The following is an 18,237-nucleotide window of genomic DNA, read 5'->3' on the forward strand; positions in this document are numbered from 1 at the left end:
TTATAAATAAAGAAACCTGACGCACTGCTGCAGCAACTGTGGTTTGGGCAATGTCTCACAGGGGATGTCATGGTTCTGCAGCGTTAGCCCCTGTGCTATTTAAGACTCTGCCTCGTTACAACATGAGCTGCAGAAAGCGGTAAAAAAATTAACAAACGACATTTCATTTAGAAAGCATGGGAGACTGTTCATCCAGGCAGCCCCAAACACATTAGTAATTTTGGGGGTGAAGCACTCATGCGGTATCAAGGTTGGCCAACATGCTACCGCACATACAAGTGTGGATGCGTGTATGAGAGAAGAGGCCAGAAAAAGTACACATTAATGCGTGACTGCCGTTTCCTACCATGGGGATTGAGCGATTTTGTGTGCATGCTTGCAGAGGCCCTCTGCCACAGTCGTGGGATGATTTAGTTAGGGAATAGCTGCCTGTCCTTCAGGTGAATGGACAGAGATTGGTCTCAATATTAGATGTAATAAAACAAGCCCATCGCTGGATCTCATTGCACCTTCAGCTGTCCTTCATATGTCACCCAGTGGGAGACACTTACTCACAAAGACTGTACACACACACACCCACACACGCACACATTTATATTTGATATTATTTTATGTATTTTAATTTGATTATTGTCATATTTTATATATATATTTTATATATATATATATATATATATATAATATATATATAATATATATATAATATATATATAATATATATATAATATATATATAATATATATATATATATATATATATATATATATATATATATATATAATGTTTATATTTATATATATATATATATATATATATATATATATATATATATATATATAATGTTTATATATATATATATATATATATATATATATATATAATGTTTATATTTATATATATATATATATATATATATATATATATATATATATAATGTTTATATTTATATATATATATATATATATATATATATATACTTTCCCACACAACCAAGAGCTACTGCATTTACAGCCAATTGCATGACCAAGATGCTGACACAAGACACAATTGCTGCCCACTGCTCTATTGGGATGGGTTAAATGCGGAGACTTTACTTTTGAAAGAGTTCCTATCATTTCCTATGATATTACAGTGTATGTGATGCTAACGTGATAGTTCTCAATGACAATTAATAGTTTCAAAGTAGCAAGGTTCAATGCCGTAATCCCCCTCGTTGTACTGTTTGTCTCCATTTGACCTTTTCATCTTCCCGTTAACTGTTAGCATGAAGAACCAGATGACTCGAGGCCTTTAGCTGGCAGAACACCCACCACCCCACAGCCAGCCCCACCGCTCTCCAAACTGGGCCCTTCAGATTAAGAGCCGCAGTCCTCCTGCCAAATCCAGCGAGACCCAATTACATGGACTTCAGTGAGCACAGATGTAAAGTTACTGCTTTAATTGAGGATGTGTTGAACACTCTCCTCAGGCCACCATGGCCACTTTATGGCTCTGAAAAAACAGAGAGCACAGCAGTGACACTCATAAAGCACATTTGTGACTAAAGCAAAGCATACTCTGATCAGTGGGTTTAAATCTTAAAAGTAACAGTGTGATTTAGGGACACCATATGGCCAGTGTAAAATTAGAAAAAAAGGCAATTGGATGTCTTAATGTAAAAGTAAAACTTCAGTAATGAGTATGTCAGAAGGGCTTTCTTGCTCTTGCAGCATCTTGTTATGATGGAAACACATGTTAATTAAAATTGCAGTTAATCCCATAAAAGAAGAGACCCAAACTGTCAGGTCAAATTATATTTTAAGAATCGGCCCTAGTGTTGGCGCATCTGACATTTGAAGCTACTATCTCTTCAAGCAAAACGCTCCCAAGGTAGGTTGGCCGACTTCATGCTGTCTTTATTTGAATTCCCAGTTTCTTTATTATTTAGGATATTAGTCTCGACAAGCACCATCTCAATAGAGCATAAACTCAGAGAGGGGAGAAGCTGCATCTTTTTTTGCACAAGAAAAGCAAAATCGGACAAATACTACAGGATGTAAGATACAAGACCTACTACCTTCACGGCCTACTAACTACAATTTGAAAGAGTAAAAGTTCAGAGACTTAGCCTGAAGCATGCATAACTTTTTTCTCTGCATTATTTAAGATAGGCTCTATCATTTTATCAATTCATCGATCACCCACAAGAAAGATGAAAATGGAAAAATAATGAGGCCGATGAATGCAGTGCAAAAACACAGACGTGCACAATTAAATTATCTATCCTGGAGAGAGGAGAAAAATAGCAGACTGTTTTCTAAAACAAAAAGAGAAAGCGAGCAGTTAATTTCACTCGCTGCATATTTTTAATTACCAGATCAATCATAACTACATATTCCAGCTCAGCAGAAAAAAAAATTGCAAGTCTCAATGAAAGACAATAGATTTGCTTTAAAGTCGCTCTACTGAAGTCTAAATTAAAAATTCAGGTACTTTTATGAGAGCTTTCTTCAAAAAGTTTGGAGATTTAATTAGAATGTTTAGATTTCATGTTAATGAAAACTTCATAGCAGAGATTCAAGTAAAATATTGGCAGTTCCAGGTTATGTTTGTGCGTGTGCATAAGCATGTGTGTGGGTGGGGGTGTGTGTGTGTGTGTGTGTGTGGAGGTGTGTACCACAGATCCCTTCATGGGAGGAAAACATATCCTCAGACATAAGCTTACGAGCCTAAGGCTAAGTGTTCATGTCCATTTCAACACCAAAAACAACTCTGAACTCATCATCTTTCTTCATATTCTACTTTGAAATCAGACAACAGTGCTGGAGAATTGGTGGATCAGCTCTCCTGTTCTGTCTTTTGGGGAACACTGATGTTTATTTCTTCTGGCATGTCTTCGCCAGCACAGAGCCACCGATTTCACACATTTTTATTGGATAATTTGACTGTGCTCTTGCCAACAGGGGAGAGCGCGGAACAGTGTGAGTGACTAGTGCCGTCGCCCGGATGGGGCTCTCCCGTGTCTTACAGCCAGCAGTCGACGCACGAGACGGAGGTGAGCTACGTCTAGAAAGTGCCTATGAGATTGGTAACTGTCTGATGTCTGCAGGTGTTTGGTGGGAGGTCGGAAACGGGACGTGATTGCATGTCTCTTAAGGTGACAGGGGTTTAGGGAAGCAGATGTAAAACAAGTCAGATAGCCAATAGGAGCGGTGTAGCCGGCACTATGCGTGCGTCCATCCTCAAACATGGCTAACATTTGCACAGCAGTGGCAGTCAGGCGTGACATCTCCAGGCTCTGAGGTTTGTGCTGTCAGGACGGTAGAAATTAAACCTGGCACTGCGGAGCAGAATGTGCTGAAACTCATCAATTCCACATGGCTTGAGAGCCAAATGCCTATTTATAACACCCCCCTTTTCTTTACCTGGTGTGCAGCCCTGGCTCTAAACATGCGTCCATAATGAGGAACACATCAAAGTGGGACACTTGGACAGGGCATCACTCAGGACAGAAAAACAGACAAACACACACACACACGCAGACACACGCAGACACACATACCATCAGATCACAGCTCTGCAGTGGGGCATAAGACAATACTGGGAAAGCCGATTTAAAGGTTGAGAAATCTTTGGACAACCCCAACCTCCAGCGAAATGGCAACAATCAGTCACCACGGGTGAAAAAAGGGCAATCTGAAACAATGAACTACAACTTTTCAGGACAAATCTGAAGGTAAAAAAAAATCACTGGCATCGGTCTGTCTGATGGATTATACAAAACGCTGGCTTCATCTGATTTCCACATATGCAGTAGTGGTGCACTGGTTGGGGATGAAGCCCCGGAATTTTGAGGTTATACTAGATGTTTAGCATAGTAAAAATCAAAAAACAACAACAACAACAAAAAATTATTTTGTCAAATGAGTTTGGTATAAACAAATGGAGATATAATGTATATTTCCATTTTTAAGGTGAAATTGTAAGAAACTAAAGCTACTGTTTACTGTGCCACTGCAAAACAGAGAGGAAAGAATGTGTGCAGATTTGGCCATCTTTGTCCACTCTTTTGACTAAAAATATGGCATGTCAGTAAATTCAGAATAAACCAGACTACTGTTCTACAAATGCCAGGGGAACTCCATGTTAAAACTCAGCGTAAAAAATTAATAAGTAAATAACATTAGAAAAAAAGCAAAAAGCGCTACATTTAACTAGTTAAAGGGACAGTTGATTGACGTTAATTTAACTGAATTATTGTTGTATTGCACTGGAGAGGGGAGCTCTCTAATCTCGTTGCACACTTGAGTACAATGACAATAAAGGGATTTCTGATTCTGATTCTGATTCTGAAAAACGGCGGTACTAAAATCCAACCAATGCGTCAATGTCAGATAGCGACCTTTACAACCACACAGGTTGCCATGCCTTGGTAATAATTTAGACTTTGAAAACATTCAACATGCCTGTGCACGACCGCAGTCAGGATATGCAGTGCAGAGATGGATGGATGGGACTTTGAAATATTTTGAGCTAAAAAGATCCAGCGAGGAGGCCAATTCCACACTGAGTGTGACCGCATTGGAATGTATCATTTTTTTGGATGAGTGGTGTTGGCATAGCTCGAATATCTTGTTGGAAAAAATTAGCTTATGGCTGAAATGGCAATATAAAAAGTCCTGCGATCTACTTTGTTGTTGGAAGACTCTAAATGTAAAATCACTCCAAACTCAGAACTGTCGGAGCAGTTACGTTCCAAAGTCGACGCCGTGTTGTAGTTATTAACGTCACCTCCAGTCAAAAAACTGTGTCCAATCCTCATCCAAATAAACCAATTGATCACTATTTTTGGACGTTATAAGCAATGAAAGTACAATAATTTTCAATGGAGCGTTTGTAATCGTTCCCTTTACTGACTCTTGCAGTACCACGAGGAAAGTGGAGGGGGCGTGGCCATATACTTCATTGAAAGTAGGCGTTTTTCAAGTCGTCACTTACTTCCTAATTTCTCCAAAATGAATGGGCAAAAAAGAAAATCATAACTAATTTCAGTTTCTTGATCGAACAATATTTAAACTGAGCGTGTTAGTGAAAAATTGCCCATCTTGGCTGGATAACTGATTTAAATAATAATGAAGTTTTTCACCCTGTGTTTGTGTGATTTTCCTCCCACATTGCAAAAACATGCACAGTGTCTGCCGCCCCTCCCCCAAAGTCAGCTGGAAAAGACTCTATTTCACCCACTACCCTAATGAGGACAATTAATGTAGAAAATAGATATATGGAAATTCTTTAACAAGGAATTAACCAAGACAATGTAAGGTTATTTGTTAAATCGTTTGATGATTAACTGCCGCATCTCCAAGTTTCTGTCGCTGCTCAGTCATGAACTCCATGCAAGCAACATGCATTTGTTTAACCAGAATTTCTGGACTAAATAGAACTGAAAGAAGCATGAAGTTAGGGGGAAAGTGGCTTTCAGTACGAGTTAATAAGAAATGAAGACATTCACCCTCTGGAGAAGATGTAAACGGCTCAAGGAAGGTATTACCTAAAGTCCAATTACCCTCCTCTGTTCTGTCTCTCTCTCTTGCTCTCCGTAGTCCTTACTATGAAGAGGGCGCTAGTGATAAAGCCAGAGCAGAGAAACGATGGTTTACATGGCCCAGGAGCCCATTATGCTGCCCACAATAGACAGGAGGCCTGGATGTGCTTTGATTACGGAATGAGCGGGAGAACCTGGAACTGGCTCGAGACTGTCGGTCAAGACAAGCATTAGCTATACCTGGTCAGACCAGTATGAAGCATACCAAAATTCGCCGGAGAGCGACATGGGAGGGGTGGTGTAAATGTCCCTTATAAGCATAAGATATGACATGAATAAAAACACAAGAGGAGCATTAAGGCAAGGATCTGGTTTAGTGGTGCAAAAAAATATGGCATTAAAACGCTGAAAAATGCAGTGAAACGGCTGCTTTGAAATGGATTTTGATGCTCACTCATTCCGACCCCATCTCCCCAAGTTTAGCCATTCACTTGAGCAATCTGTAGCTCGTAACCACAATGTTTAGCCCATAATGGAGATCTGTCTTCACTGAGCTGGAAAAGCTGGTGCATGGCCAAGCATTTTACCTAACGGTGCAGTGCCTCATCTATGAAAGTGCCATAGAGCCCCTCAGACAATTAGGCACGGAAAAGCTTTATGACCGTTGGACTCACTCAGTGAGCGCCGCTCTCACCGCCAGCATCGCCAGGAGCGCTGGCTTGTGCAGAAAGGTAATTACGGAGACTCTCATAATGACAGAGGAAGCTTGCGTCATAACACCCACAGCCTTTTATCATAGCACTGTAATTAATTATCATTCCTCTACACTTGGATTCATTCCACTGTTCATCACAGATTCATGCATTCAAGAGAAATTATCATTTCCTTCAGGAATTAATCAAAACGAAAGAAGAACTGTTCATCGCTCGATGGATGATCAAAGATGGTGTTTGTCTAGCTCCACACACACCGCACGGAGGGGCAAGCTCGGGGCAATGCAATGCTGTTCTCTGAAACACTTTCCGACATCAAGACTCAGGTCAGGTCAATAATCTGCACTCTCCATAACAGGAATCATCCATCATCCATCCATTTTGCTTATCCTGGTCCGGGTCATGGGGAAGCGGCGGCCTTTCTCAGTTGTACACCCTCAAAACTGATCATGATACATAGAAGAAGTTTACACAATGCCTTTTTAAATTTTTTTTTTAACGACAAGAATTGACAAGGCAATGGCATTTGGCACAACACACTACAATGTGTGAGAAAACAGTGGTTTTATTTGCTAATTTTATACAAAGACCAAGCTATAAAAATACATTTTCCTTGTTTAAATAAATTGAAAATTCATTAATTGAGTTGTCCCAAAAAGCACCACCATTAATATTAATATGGATATTAAATATATCGCAAACAACAAGCGAGAATTAACAAATAAACTGGCTTTCATAAATTGTAATCAAGCAGTCTTGCATGTGTGCACGCACAAACTGCAGTATCAGTGTGACTTTAAAGGGTGTGGCGCAGGAAGTGATTTCAGAAGCTCGGATTCCAGCACCAGTCGGCCATAAAGATGACATCACGTCATTGCCACGTGTATTAAAGGAACCGCCTGCGTGACTGAATTTATACTATCACCACCAATGTCCACGTTATGTTTCATGTTTCAAGTTGGATTGAATTGAAATGGCAAGAACAAGTTAATAATGTTACTCAAAACAACTTTAAAGACTCACGGACGATTGTCAGTAGTCTCTACGCTGTGCTCCATACAGCTTTTGGTGAGAGTAGTTCGGATACGTGCGACCTGTTTATTCAGACTGTGCCCGCCTTTTAATATATCTGATCTGGGACCACATTTAAAAGTGACAGATTGCATTAAAAAAATGGAAATTGAGCCATTGAGATTACCATGAAAAAATCTGATACAGGTCAGATTTGACCCTGTGTTGGTCTGCCGTGGTGAAGAAGGAGCTGAGCCAAAAGGCAAAGCTTTTTATGTTCGTACCTTCACCAATTTTGTTCTTTCGGTCACGAGCTGTGGGTCGTGACCGAAAGAACAAAATTGGTGAAGATCTTGGTTGCAAGCGGCAGAAAAAGAGTTTCCTCCGCAAGGTGTCCGGGCTCTCCCTTAGAGATAGGATGAGAAGCTCGGCCATCCGGGAGGGACTAAGAGTCGAGCCACTGCTTCTCTACGTTGAGAGGATCCAGATGAGGTGGCTCGGGCATCTGATTAGGATGCCTCCTGGACACCTCCCTGGTGAGGTGTTCTGGGCATGTCCCACCATCAGGAGGCCCAGAGGACGACCCAGGACACGCTGGAGAGACTATGTCTCCCGGCTGGCCTGGGAACGCCAGACGTGGCTGGAGAGAGGGAAGTCTGGGCTTCCCAGCTGAAGCTGCTGCTTCAGCGACCCAACCCCGGATTACGTGGCAGATAATGGATGGATGGATGGACAGATGCATGGTCAAATATGGGCAAAGAAAATCTGATTTGATTCGCATTTCCTTGCAGTATGAAAGTCCACAATGATATGGTACATTTGACCTATTGTAAGTTGTTTTTAGGAACGAATGATCAACAAACACACAGTTGTTACACAGGTGTAATACTGAATTCGTTTTAATGATCAAACCTCAGCTAAACATTTGCTAAACTAAATATGACTTGAATGCTTGCAGACGGCTGTCCTTGTTTTTCCACATCGTAGTCTGACAATCTAACAGGGCAAAATGTGTGAAAAATGAGTTTGTCTTTTTCCTTTTTCCAACTACAACCTTAAATTGGACATAGAAGTCATTTAGGGAAGTTGCCAAGTGGTTCTCGTGGAAAACAAGCAACAACAAAACACAGGAAAATATTCTACCCCCACCACTCACTCCCCAACCTCAGGGGAAGAAATGGCACAGTTAGACTCGTCAACAGGTGTCCAACAGCCCCCACTCCTGGTCTCAGAGCTTTAATGGTGCTTTGATGTTTTCTACTCAGCTCCAGTGTACCTTGCTGGTAGATAATGAGGGCCAATAATGATTCCTGAGCTTGAGGGGTTAATGGTATGTAACCAATAGATCTGCTAATTACATATTACAAACTATTTATCAGACTCTCCATCTGCACAACCCTCAGCGTGAGCCATAAATTACTCCACATGGATTATCACTGTAAAGCAAGTTTCCATGTATGCTTTTCTTAGCGTGCCAAACGATATCTACAGGGCAGGAGAGGAATGAAATACAGTGAAACCCCGCTACTTCGCGGTTCACCTTTCGCGGGTTCAGTGCTTCGCGGGTCTAAAAAATATTCGGGGGCATTGTAGTTTCGCCGAGCGGCACAAGGGGGCGCTGAAGCGGTTAGACGGCCGGCGTGCGCCGAAGAGGAGAGTGGACGAAGAAGAGAGTAGACGAAGAAGAGCAGGTTCCCCCGAACACGATTGGTAACGACGTTTCGCGCGGTTCGGACCGTATCAGAGCTCCGGCCGGCGTGCGTGGCAGTTAAGCCGTAGATGAGCACCTTCCCCGGGCACGGGCGGTTCCAAGCGGGCCCTAAGTTTAACCGAATGGAAGCTCCCGAGGAGGAGGGCATGCTCGCGTCACAGTAAGCCGAAGAGGAGCACCTTCCGCCCGGGCACCGGCGGAGCGCGAGGCTGTCAGTTATGAATGAATAAATAAATAAATGAAGAGTGCCACCTTTCATTTCACAGTCATGATCCGTGCCTGTCATGATCCGTGCCTGTCATGATCCGTGCCTGTCATGCCGCGTGTGTTTTTGTTTTTTCAGCTGTGTGGGCGTTCCTCCAGCGATCGTCTCGTCAGTTGCTGCGAGACGCGCTGATTACACTGACTATATTGTGATTATAATAAATATCTTTGTATCACCACCTTTTTTCCCGTGTCTGCGTTTGGAGAGTCCTGTTCAATCCTCCAGCTCTGCTGGAGGATCATAACATTCACAGGGCACACCGGACGGCATACCAGCAGGTAAAAGTCGAAGTAATTAAATAAATACAAAAAGAAGTAATTGAATAAATACAAAAATAATGGCTGGGGAATAAAAAAATAAGTTTTAATAATAATTTTTTTTTGTTATAACATGAATTTCACTCTCTCTCTCTCTACCAGTATATATATATATATATATATATATATATATATATATATATATATATATTTTTTTTTTTTTTTTAAGCATTTTTGAAGGTGTGCCGCTACTTCGCACCTATATATATTTATATGTGTATATATATATATATATATATATATATATATATATATATAGGTGCGAAGTATATATATACACGGTGTTTTTTTTTGTCTTTTTTTTTTTTTTTTTTTTTTTGAAGGTGCGACGCTACTTCGCGGATTTTCAGTTTTCGCGGGTGGTCTCGGTCCCCATTAACCGCGATAACCGGGGTTCACTGTACTTGTTAATGTAGAGCTGATATTCACATTGTTGCCACCCCCGCCCCAAAAAAAAAACAAAAAAACATGAGGAATGTGTCATTGCTCTCTTTCTACATGTAACAAAAGTCTTTCCTGAGGGGAGTTTACACCCTAAAGTGAGAGGGGAGTGTAAATTGCATCGAGAAGCCCACACGTTCGTTCAGACGTGAAAGTTGTCAACATCAAGGGATCCAGCTCTCCCAACTCTCCCGCCATCAGTTATTTGAGAAATACAGTAACTGTCATATCCCACAGCCACCAAAGGCATGCCTTAGACTAGAGAGACAAGCACCAAGTACTCAGCTTCCCTGTACATTTTTATTAAACTTACCTTAATTATAAAACAGTGTTCATTATAAATCCAAAAACGCTGGCCTCTGAGGGCCCTGTGGATTAATAAGGACAGCGGTGTATTTTAAGACGTAAACTCAGCTCCTCACTGTCCTTAATCTCCTTCCTACTTCACAAGGCCAAATTAACACCTCTCCTCAGCTCTGACGGGACCTCATTAGCCAACTTCTAGGGAAAGAAAGAATAGCAGAACGAAAAGAGGAGAAAAAGGAGGGAAGCGACCAATGACAGTCACCAGCTCTGGGATTAACCCTTTCTCCACCTCCACAGAACTCCACAGAAAAACTAGGTCGGGTTTCTAATCAGTCGCCTGGTTAGCGATAATTAGACGGCAAGATTGGACCAGAGCAGAGAGAGAAAGTGGGTGGGGAACACTGAAATGAATAAGAAAAGAGAGAGAAACCTGTCATGTCGCAAACACTTCAAAAGGAGTTGACTTTTCCGTTAGAAGTGGCATGATGAGGGTCCAAATACCACGAGGCATTCCTCTGGGCCTCCCAACTGGGATATGTTGAGGGCTGGTGGGTATAGAAGCCAAGACCCAGTTCTAGATTCATTTTCACAAACACTCCAGGACTTTTATGTCCTGCACCACCTGTGCGGTGCAGCTGCGGGGGAGCAAACCACACTGCCAAACAAGCCCATCCAGCTCCACCCTGTCGCCACAATCTGCCCCTGCAGCAGCCGGCCGAGGTCCCGGAGCTTAAGCTCAGGTCGCAGACTACCGCTGGGTAAAGTTCACAAGCCTCTGCAAGCTGTTTGACATTCGCAATACGGTCAAAGTGTATCAGCCAACACTAGAGGATTATATTATTACAGAAGCCCATGGCACCTCAAAATCAAAATAACAGCTGAAGCTATCTCAGTCAACAAGCGGAATATAAAACCGTTGAAGCTAAACAAGAGAGTTAGAAAGGAACCAAAAGAAGAATATGGTGAAGAAGCCAAAAAAAAAAGGGGGGTGAGGGTGTGGGGGGGAATCGTAGCTCATTATCAGCCATCTATTTTATCTACTACAGAACATCACCAGGCTCCCAGTTGTCAGACATCAGTAGTGCTTAAATTAATCCTATGGGTTCCTGTTTGCACAATAAAGACATGGAAGGCTGCTTCTGATATTTGTGCAACTTTACAATTGTGGTAATTGAATTAGCACACAAACTCGCCAACATTGCGGAATATAATATTGAACATGATAGCTGTTGCCAGGGAACGTGGTTGCTTGGACGTAGCCAATTATAAAGAATTAAAAACAAGCTGCCAATAATCACTTCCAAGGAAGGTGCACAATCCATGCAGAATGCTGTCATGCTTTCCGGTGATGGTGCTTTCAGGTTAGCAACCAGCTGGAGTTTGCAGGCTAGAACAACACTGGAAATATATTTGTGCTATCATTTCCATAAGTGTCTGCTTTGCGGACCATAACGCAGCACACAAATGTGATTTATGACCTTGGTTTAATGGCTAGAGCAGAGACATGGTAGGTATCAGATGACTTTTTCAATATGGCACCGTCAGACAGGGGGCACAGTGAATGCAGCATCACAACAGGAAATGAGGGCTAGTCTCGGCAAGAAAATATGAGAAGCAAGATATCTGATCATCTAATGGCAGATAGATGCTACTTCACTTTGACAGAATCGCAGCATCGGTCAATAAGCACCCAATGAGCAGTAACATAAAAAGTATGGCATGGATCCCTCCAGCCCATCTATTAAAATCATTCCCTCTAGATAGAAGCACGGTGGTCTCGGTAATGATGGCGTTCAGTGGAGATTTCAGAATCATAAAACGTTTTCTTTATCTGAACATTAGTTTTGTAAAATGGAAAAAGTGACTCACCTGGGCTTGGAAACTCTTGAGAACTGGTGCGACCATCTCCCGGACATCCTATGAGCAGAGAAAAATTGAAGACTGCATTGTAGTGTATTGGTGGTTCTTTATATTTCCCCTTGTTACATGTGTGAGCGTGGTGTGTCTATTTGTGGCTAAACCTTGAGGGTTTCAGCAGTCATGTTTCAAAAATGGGGCTTTTCGGTAGCTTGCGTTAAAGCTCAGGATCCAGACTGGGTGAGCTCTCACAACCCCAGGTAAGGGGATTGGGCTGCCAGTGATGACAGCCCGATCCCGTCTTAAATGCCTGTATTTTACTGATGAGATTACAGCGCGTATTTGGGCTGGAAAAGGGGCATGCAGTCGAGTGCAGTGGAGCCGCAGCATGCAGCTGCAAGGTCCATTTATTAAAAAAAAAAAAAAAAAACATGATTCCCTTTGATTTCATCCTGCACAAGAAGACCACATAAAATTTTTTTAAAAACTTGGCTGTAATCTAGGGAGATACTTTGTTACCACTTCAGATGTAATAAATGCACTATATAAATAATTGTAGAATAAATAAGATATTGTATAGTAGAATTAAAAAATAAAACAACTGCAGCTCTGAATTTTGCTTTTCATATACATCCATGTATTAAAAAAAAAAAGGTTAGGCTCTAGGTTAGCATCTTTTCTTCGTTGCTTAAATGTCATTGCTGCATGCGAAGAGACGTGATTGTAGCCAGGGAATAAGAGGGCAATATGGGCTTGGCTTAACCATCACTGCTCACAAGTAACACTAAGTGCCAATAATACAGTCTGTGTTAATGCAACTTTTGCACACAAAAAAAAAGTCTCTGTACAAAAGGGGACATCTCATTTTGTGCATGTGTGTGTGCGTGTATCTGACCTCAGGTACATTCCTCCTGAACTCCCTGCTCAGTTCTAGCAGATGCTTATGAGAATGCTCACTCTCTTCTTGTCGCCCCGCCAGCTCAGATGCTACGGAGTTTAGCTCCCTCTGCAAACAGACAAAAGACCAGAGCAATGGTGAGCACAACAAAGTGGAAAGAGAGGGCAATTAAACCTGCCAACCCGCATCCAGTAAAGAGCGTGCATAAATCTGCAATGCAATATGAAAAGAGAGTGAATATTACTATTGTAATAATGATCATATAGCAGCACAAATACTTACAGGCAGTTCTGGCCCATAAATAATTCACCAAAATAAATCCAATGCCTACTGTAGCACAAGGCCTTTTAGATAATCAGTATTTGAAATAATCAATATACTTGCAAGCGCTATAGAGCAAGCGCCAGAGAGGGGCTGGACAGAAAAGAGTGGTGGGGAGGTGGGGGTTGGTTGAGTCACGTGTAGAAACCCAATAACCTGACAAATACCCTGATACAACAAATAAAGCTTCCTCCTCAATTGAAGGACTGTTTCGAAGCCAAACCAAGCGCAAATTCAAACAATACGCATCACAAATACCAACACAAATTGCTCAATTATAAGTCCAACCTATTTTCACCAACATTTTTATATTGATTGTGAACAGATTTTCAATACTTTGGAGCCTCTCCCATTGCTTTACCAAATTAGCCTTTAGCTACAACTGCCCTTGCAATAGATCTTTCATTATTGTCTCTGCACATTGCTTGTGTACATGTCAGTGTTATAGGAAACAAGCGCTCCACTCAGACAACATGTCTGATCCACTATTCAGAGCTGTCTGTGTAGCAGGCCCTTCATCAGAACCTTGCATTCATGCTGGAATCGGCTGCCCCACACGCCATCCGCAAATCCAATATTATCGATCAGTCATCCAATTCCCAGTTCTTTCAACAAAGTATTAAAAAAAAAAAAAAACGAAAGGCGATTCTAAAGTCTACTCCCCTATACTGCGTATCGAGTGAACAGGCAGCCGTATGTTCACCTTTTCTTCGTTTTTAAATGTAATTCATTATAACTGATCGGGAACTTTTCTTGTTACTGCTGGTGTACAATTAGGAAAGTGAAGTAAGGGATTCTATTAACTTTGAATTTATATATGAAGCCAGGATAATAAATTGTATTTTAATTAATAAATCTGCAGTCTTACTTAAAGGCAATTGAATAAATCATCACACAAGGAAAAAGGGAGGAAAAGGACGGGATGAGACGTGAACCTCGGCAGCCTCATGGGATAGTGGCAGACTGTCGGTCAGCGCTGTTAATTGAAGGGCTACTGGTTCAAGTCCCTGGAATGACAAGTCACTGAGCAACTTGGAGAACTACTATATCACAAAACAGCTTTTAACTTAAGTTGTCACTTTCACAACTCGTCAAATGGGTTTTTTGTAGGCCTCTAGCAACTGCTTATAAACATTTCATACAAAAAAAGGACCACAGTTGTGCATAATGTTACACGTAACTTCACAAGAGCGTATTTTAGTGAGAAGAAGGAAATCGTGACAAAGACAAAGACGTACTACAGGCAGTGAAGATGACAGTTCTATGATGCTGTAACATGTTGACTAACTTATTTTTACACTTGAAACAGGTAAATGCTACTTAATATATATCTGTAGGGTTAAGGAGTTACTGTACATTTTTCCAAAAAACAAACATTTTTTATAATATTTGTTAAATCCAATCCACTGTAAAGTGACAATCCAACTAAAGCCGAACATTTTTAGCAATTTACAAAACCCTCCGGGTCGCCCGAATAGGGTCTAAAAAAGTGGAAAGGTAGGTTTATTACCTTTATTTTATTTTTTATTTTATAAAAAAAAAATAATGAATAAAGCTTCAAAATAAAATGATAACATTTAGTCTTATAGCAACACTCCACTATGAATATGTTATACTACCAACGTTGCAGGCGTGGCTAAGATCAGTTTGTTTACAGTGCTCATACTAGCTTTGATATTGATAGTGCTGCTATTTTGTAAAAGCTGGATATCAGAAATCAGAAATCAGAAATCCCTTTATTGTCATTGTACTCAAGTGTGCAACGAGATTAGAGATTTATCATGACTATGCACTGTTTATAGTCATTTAAGAATGGTCATGTTGGAGAATCGTGCTTGTGCAGTGTGCACATTAGTATAGTTTGTTTGCCTGTTTTGTAGTAGACCTAATTAAGATAAAGACAAGCAGTACATACGGCAGATAGTATGACATAGAACAGGGGCATCAAACTCTTTTTAGCTCAAGCGCCACAATGAGGAAAATCTATTACCGAGTGGGCCAGACCAGTAAAATCATGATCTATAACCAAAAGCATTCGTCACCAAGATTTGTTGATTATGTGGATGAGCGCTATTTGCATGCTGCCCGAGTCTCTATTGCCAGCGATTAACTGTAAATAAATTGTAATATATAAAAGAAATCTATGAAATTGAAATAGATTTGAAATATTTTCATAAAATATCCATTTTGTATAGAACACAGAATAATATAAATCAATAAATACAATGTGATGACTCAATCTGAACACAAGGTGGCACCCACGCAATGACGTACTAGAAGTGTCTTTGACAGAAGAAAAAGAAAACTCACAAAGAAGAAATTGTCATCTTGAATACTGAAGCGCTGTGAGTTAAGTTTAGCTAAAAAAGTAAATTATACACAAAAAAGGCACGACAAGACTGAGCCGAATGTCCGATTCTGGCCCAGATTGCGACCCCCACCCACTGTGAATCTCTTTGCAGCGATCGAAAGCTTTCACCTGCGCTGAGCGATGTAGCTCAATGCCAATGTGAACGCCAGTGTACTTACCCACTTTCTATTACTTCAGCAATCATCACACTACTAGCTTGTTACAAATTGAAAAGTGCTTCAATTGCCATAATAAGGAGCAGCTATCAAAAGCAATGCGTAAACATTGAAATAACTTAACTTGAACATCGAACGCACCAACACTATGCCCGGAAGCTTTAACGTTGTCACAGTCACGGTATGTCACATCTACCTAATTTTGCACATTGACGGTTCCCAGATTGCATTGCGTTGTGCAATACATTTAATCAATTAAATTATAAGTACATCCATCCGTGTCATATGTGTTTATGTTAGCAGTCGCACAATGTATCATATTTAACGCATTTCTGTAGCACAATGTTTTTTTTTTGTTTTGTTTTTTTTAATAAATCAAACCACATCTTAAGCTTGTGTGTTAAATAGTGACATCAAGGCCAGTTCCATGATCACAACCATGGATTGTAAATATCAATAAAAACACTATAAATGAAAGTGTTACACATTTAGTCCTTCAATGAAACGTCCGATACAAGCAACAAGTTTTAGCATAATGGTAAAAGTGGAATAAAATAGAGAGATGTATATTACTTGGATACAACTAACATCGGCTAGTTGGCGAATTAAGGCCCTTTTCAGTTGGCCCGCACTTATTTTTATACTTTACCAAATCTTCTCGAGGGCCAGATTAAACCTGTTTGTGGGCCTGAGCCGGCCCGTGGGCCATATGTTTGGCACCACTTTCATAGAAACGTCATACACTACTGCTACTATTCTGATTCCACATCAAGTATGCTTCAAATGCATGATTTTGGCCTTTCTTGGAAAACAGTATTGTAGCGGCAGGGAAGACTTGTCTCCGTTAGTTACAAGAGCCCATCTGGGATGATCTTGCCTGAAGATTAGCAAGTCTTTCAGAAAGTAATCAACCTTCTCTTGATTCCAGTGGCCCCAGACCAACTAATCTTACGAAATGTAAATTTTATTCAGAGAAGTGACCGATTGGATTTGATAAATACTTTAAATAGAACAGCGAATGATTTTAGTCCTCCACCAGGCCTTCAGTGGCCTCATCAGTATATTAGTGGCGTATTAAAGATAACGATGTAATGATGAAAATATGTTGTTCCATGACTCCAACCGCTGATAATGCTCACTTATACTCTATGAGGAATTGCAGAATTTGTCACTGGCCTTTGTTAAACAATAAAAGACACATGCATGCGCCAACATCTGTTCGGATGAAAAAAGAATTCAATTTGCCATAAAATTAAGAGTTTCTCTTTAATCATATGACAGTTTTTAAAAAGGGCATGAGGGACCAAATTTGGACTGTGTGGCAGTTGGGTCAATACAGAGATCCTGTCATTAAGGCTGTGCCAGTCAAACATCCAGCCATAATTGATGAATGTCCCCCTGGGAGAGGAAAGCTGTCATCAAAGCTGAAGGGACAGCAAAGAAGGAATTTTTGCACGGATTCAGTGCTAGTGTCCTCAAGTCAATCTGTGAGGGAATAGCTCAGTGACTTCTGACTCTGAAACAAAGAACAAGAAGCTAGAAGCTTATTGGCTTTAGTAAGATAGACTGGTAGCCCACTGGAAGTCCGGAATTGGGCTTAAGAAGCAATGTGTCGCAGCATGTCATCTCGGAAAGAAACAAGTTTAAGCATGAGCCATGTGTCATTTGCCTTAAGAAGAAAGAGGGTGCTTCCCGCAGACATTGTCCAAAATTGAAGAGCCTGTATTTCAATTTAGACCTTCATTGACACAAGTTTCTAACAAGGTCAAAATGTAATTTTTGAATGTTTTTCAAAGCTTTTGATTATGTTTCAATCGATTCCGCACTCTTCAACAATGTGATAAGAAAAACAAAGAATATTTCAGACATGGTCAATTTCATTGTTGGGTTGTTGTCAACTTCCTTGTTGGGTTGTTGTAGTAGTTTTCTTGCTGGTTCTTCTTTTTATGAAATCCCCAATTGTAAAATGTATGCTATCATAACTGCATGTCTGATGTTTCTAATGAACCAATCTTTGCCAAAATCAGTAAAGAATTGGACGAGTTATGATGAATTCATTGGAGCCAAATACAGTTACCTCAGTTCAAAGTGAATGGAAGTGATTGCCGGGTACTTTTGGTTCAAGATGGCGGCTAAACCTGCACATCCACAACCAGCTGGGGCATGCTCTCGTGCTTATGTATGTTGATGGGCTTCTTCTACACATTGCGCCAATGGCGCACAGCTCGGCCACATGCTGGCAGTGGCAATGTACTTGCTTGCCGCACTTTGAGTCACTCTTCTGGCCATAAGAGTGACTAAATATGTGACACACGCTCATTAAATATATTAGACAGACTGTTGAACG

General features: G+C 40.7%; 1 protein-coding gene across 3 annotated transcripts in view; it reads right to left on the minus strand.

Moving 5' to 3' along the window:
• Positions 1–18,237, minus strand: part of cux2b (cut-like homeobox 2b) — a 100,501-nt gene that overhangs the window by 43,634 nt on the left and 38,630 nt on the right. For all 3 annotated transcript variants that reach the window (XM_088302032.1, XM_088302049.1, XM_088302041.1), the window contains exons 2-3: positions 13,041–13,151; positions 12,158–12,205 (exon numbers count right to left, since the gene is read on the minus strand). In XM_088302032.1, coding sequence (XP_088158158.1) covers positions 12,158–12,205; positions 13,041–13,151 — 159 coding nt within the window. The remainder of the gene's footprint in view (positions 1–12,157; positions 12,206–13,040; positions 13,152–18,237) is intronic.

Source organism: Idiotropiscis lumnitzeri, chromosome 1, assembly GCF_059441095.1.
Source record: "Idiotropiscis lumnitzeri isolate Australia: NSW breed Sydney's pygmy pipehorse chromosome 1, RoL_Ilum_1.0, whole genome shotgun sequence".
In the NCBI taxonomy this organism is placed as follows: Eukaryota; Metazoa; Chordata; class Actinopteri; order Syngnathiformes; family Syngnathidae; genus Idiotropiscis; species Idiotropiscis lumnitzeri.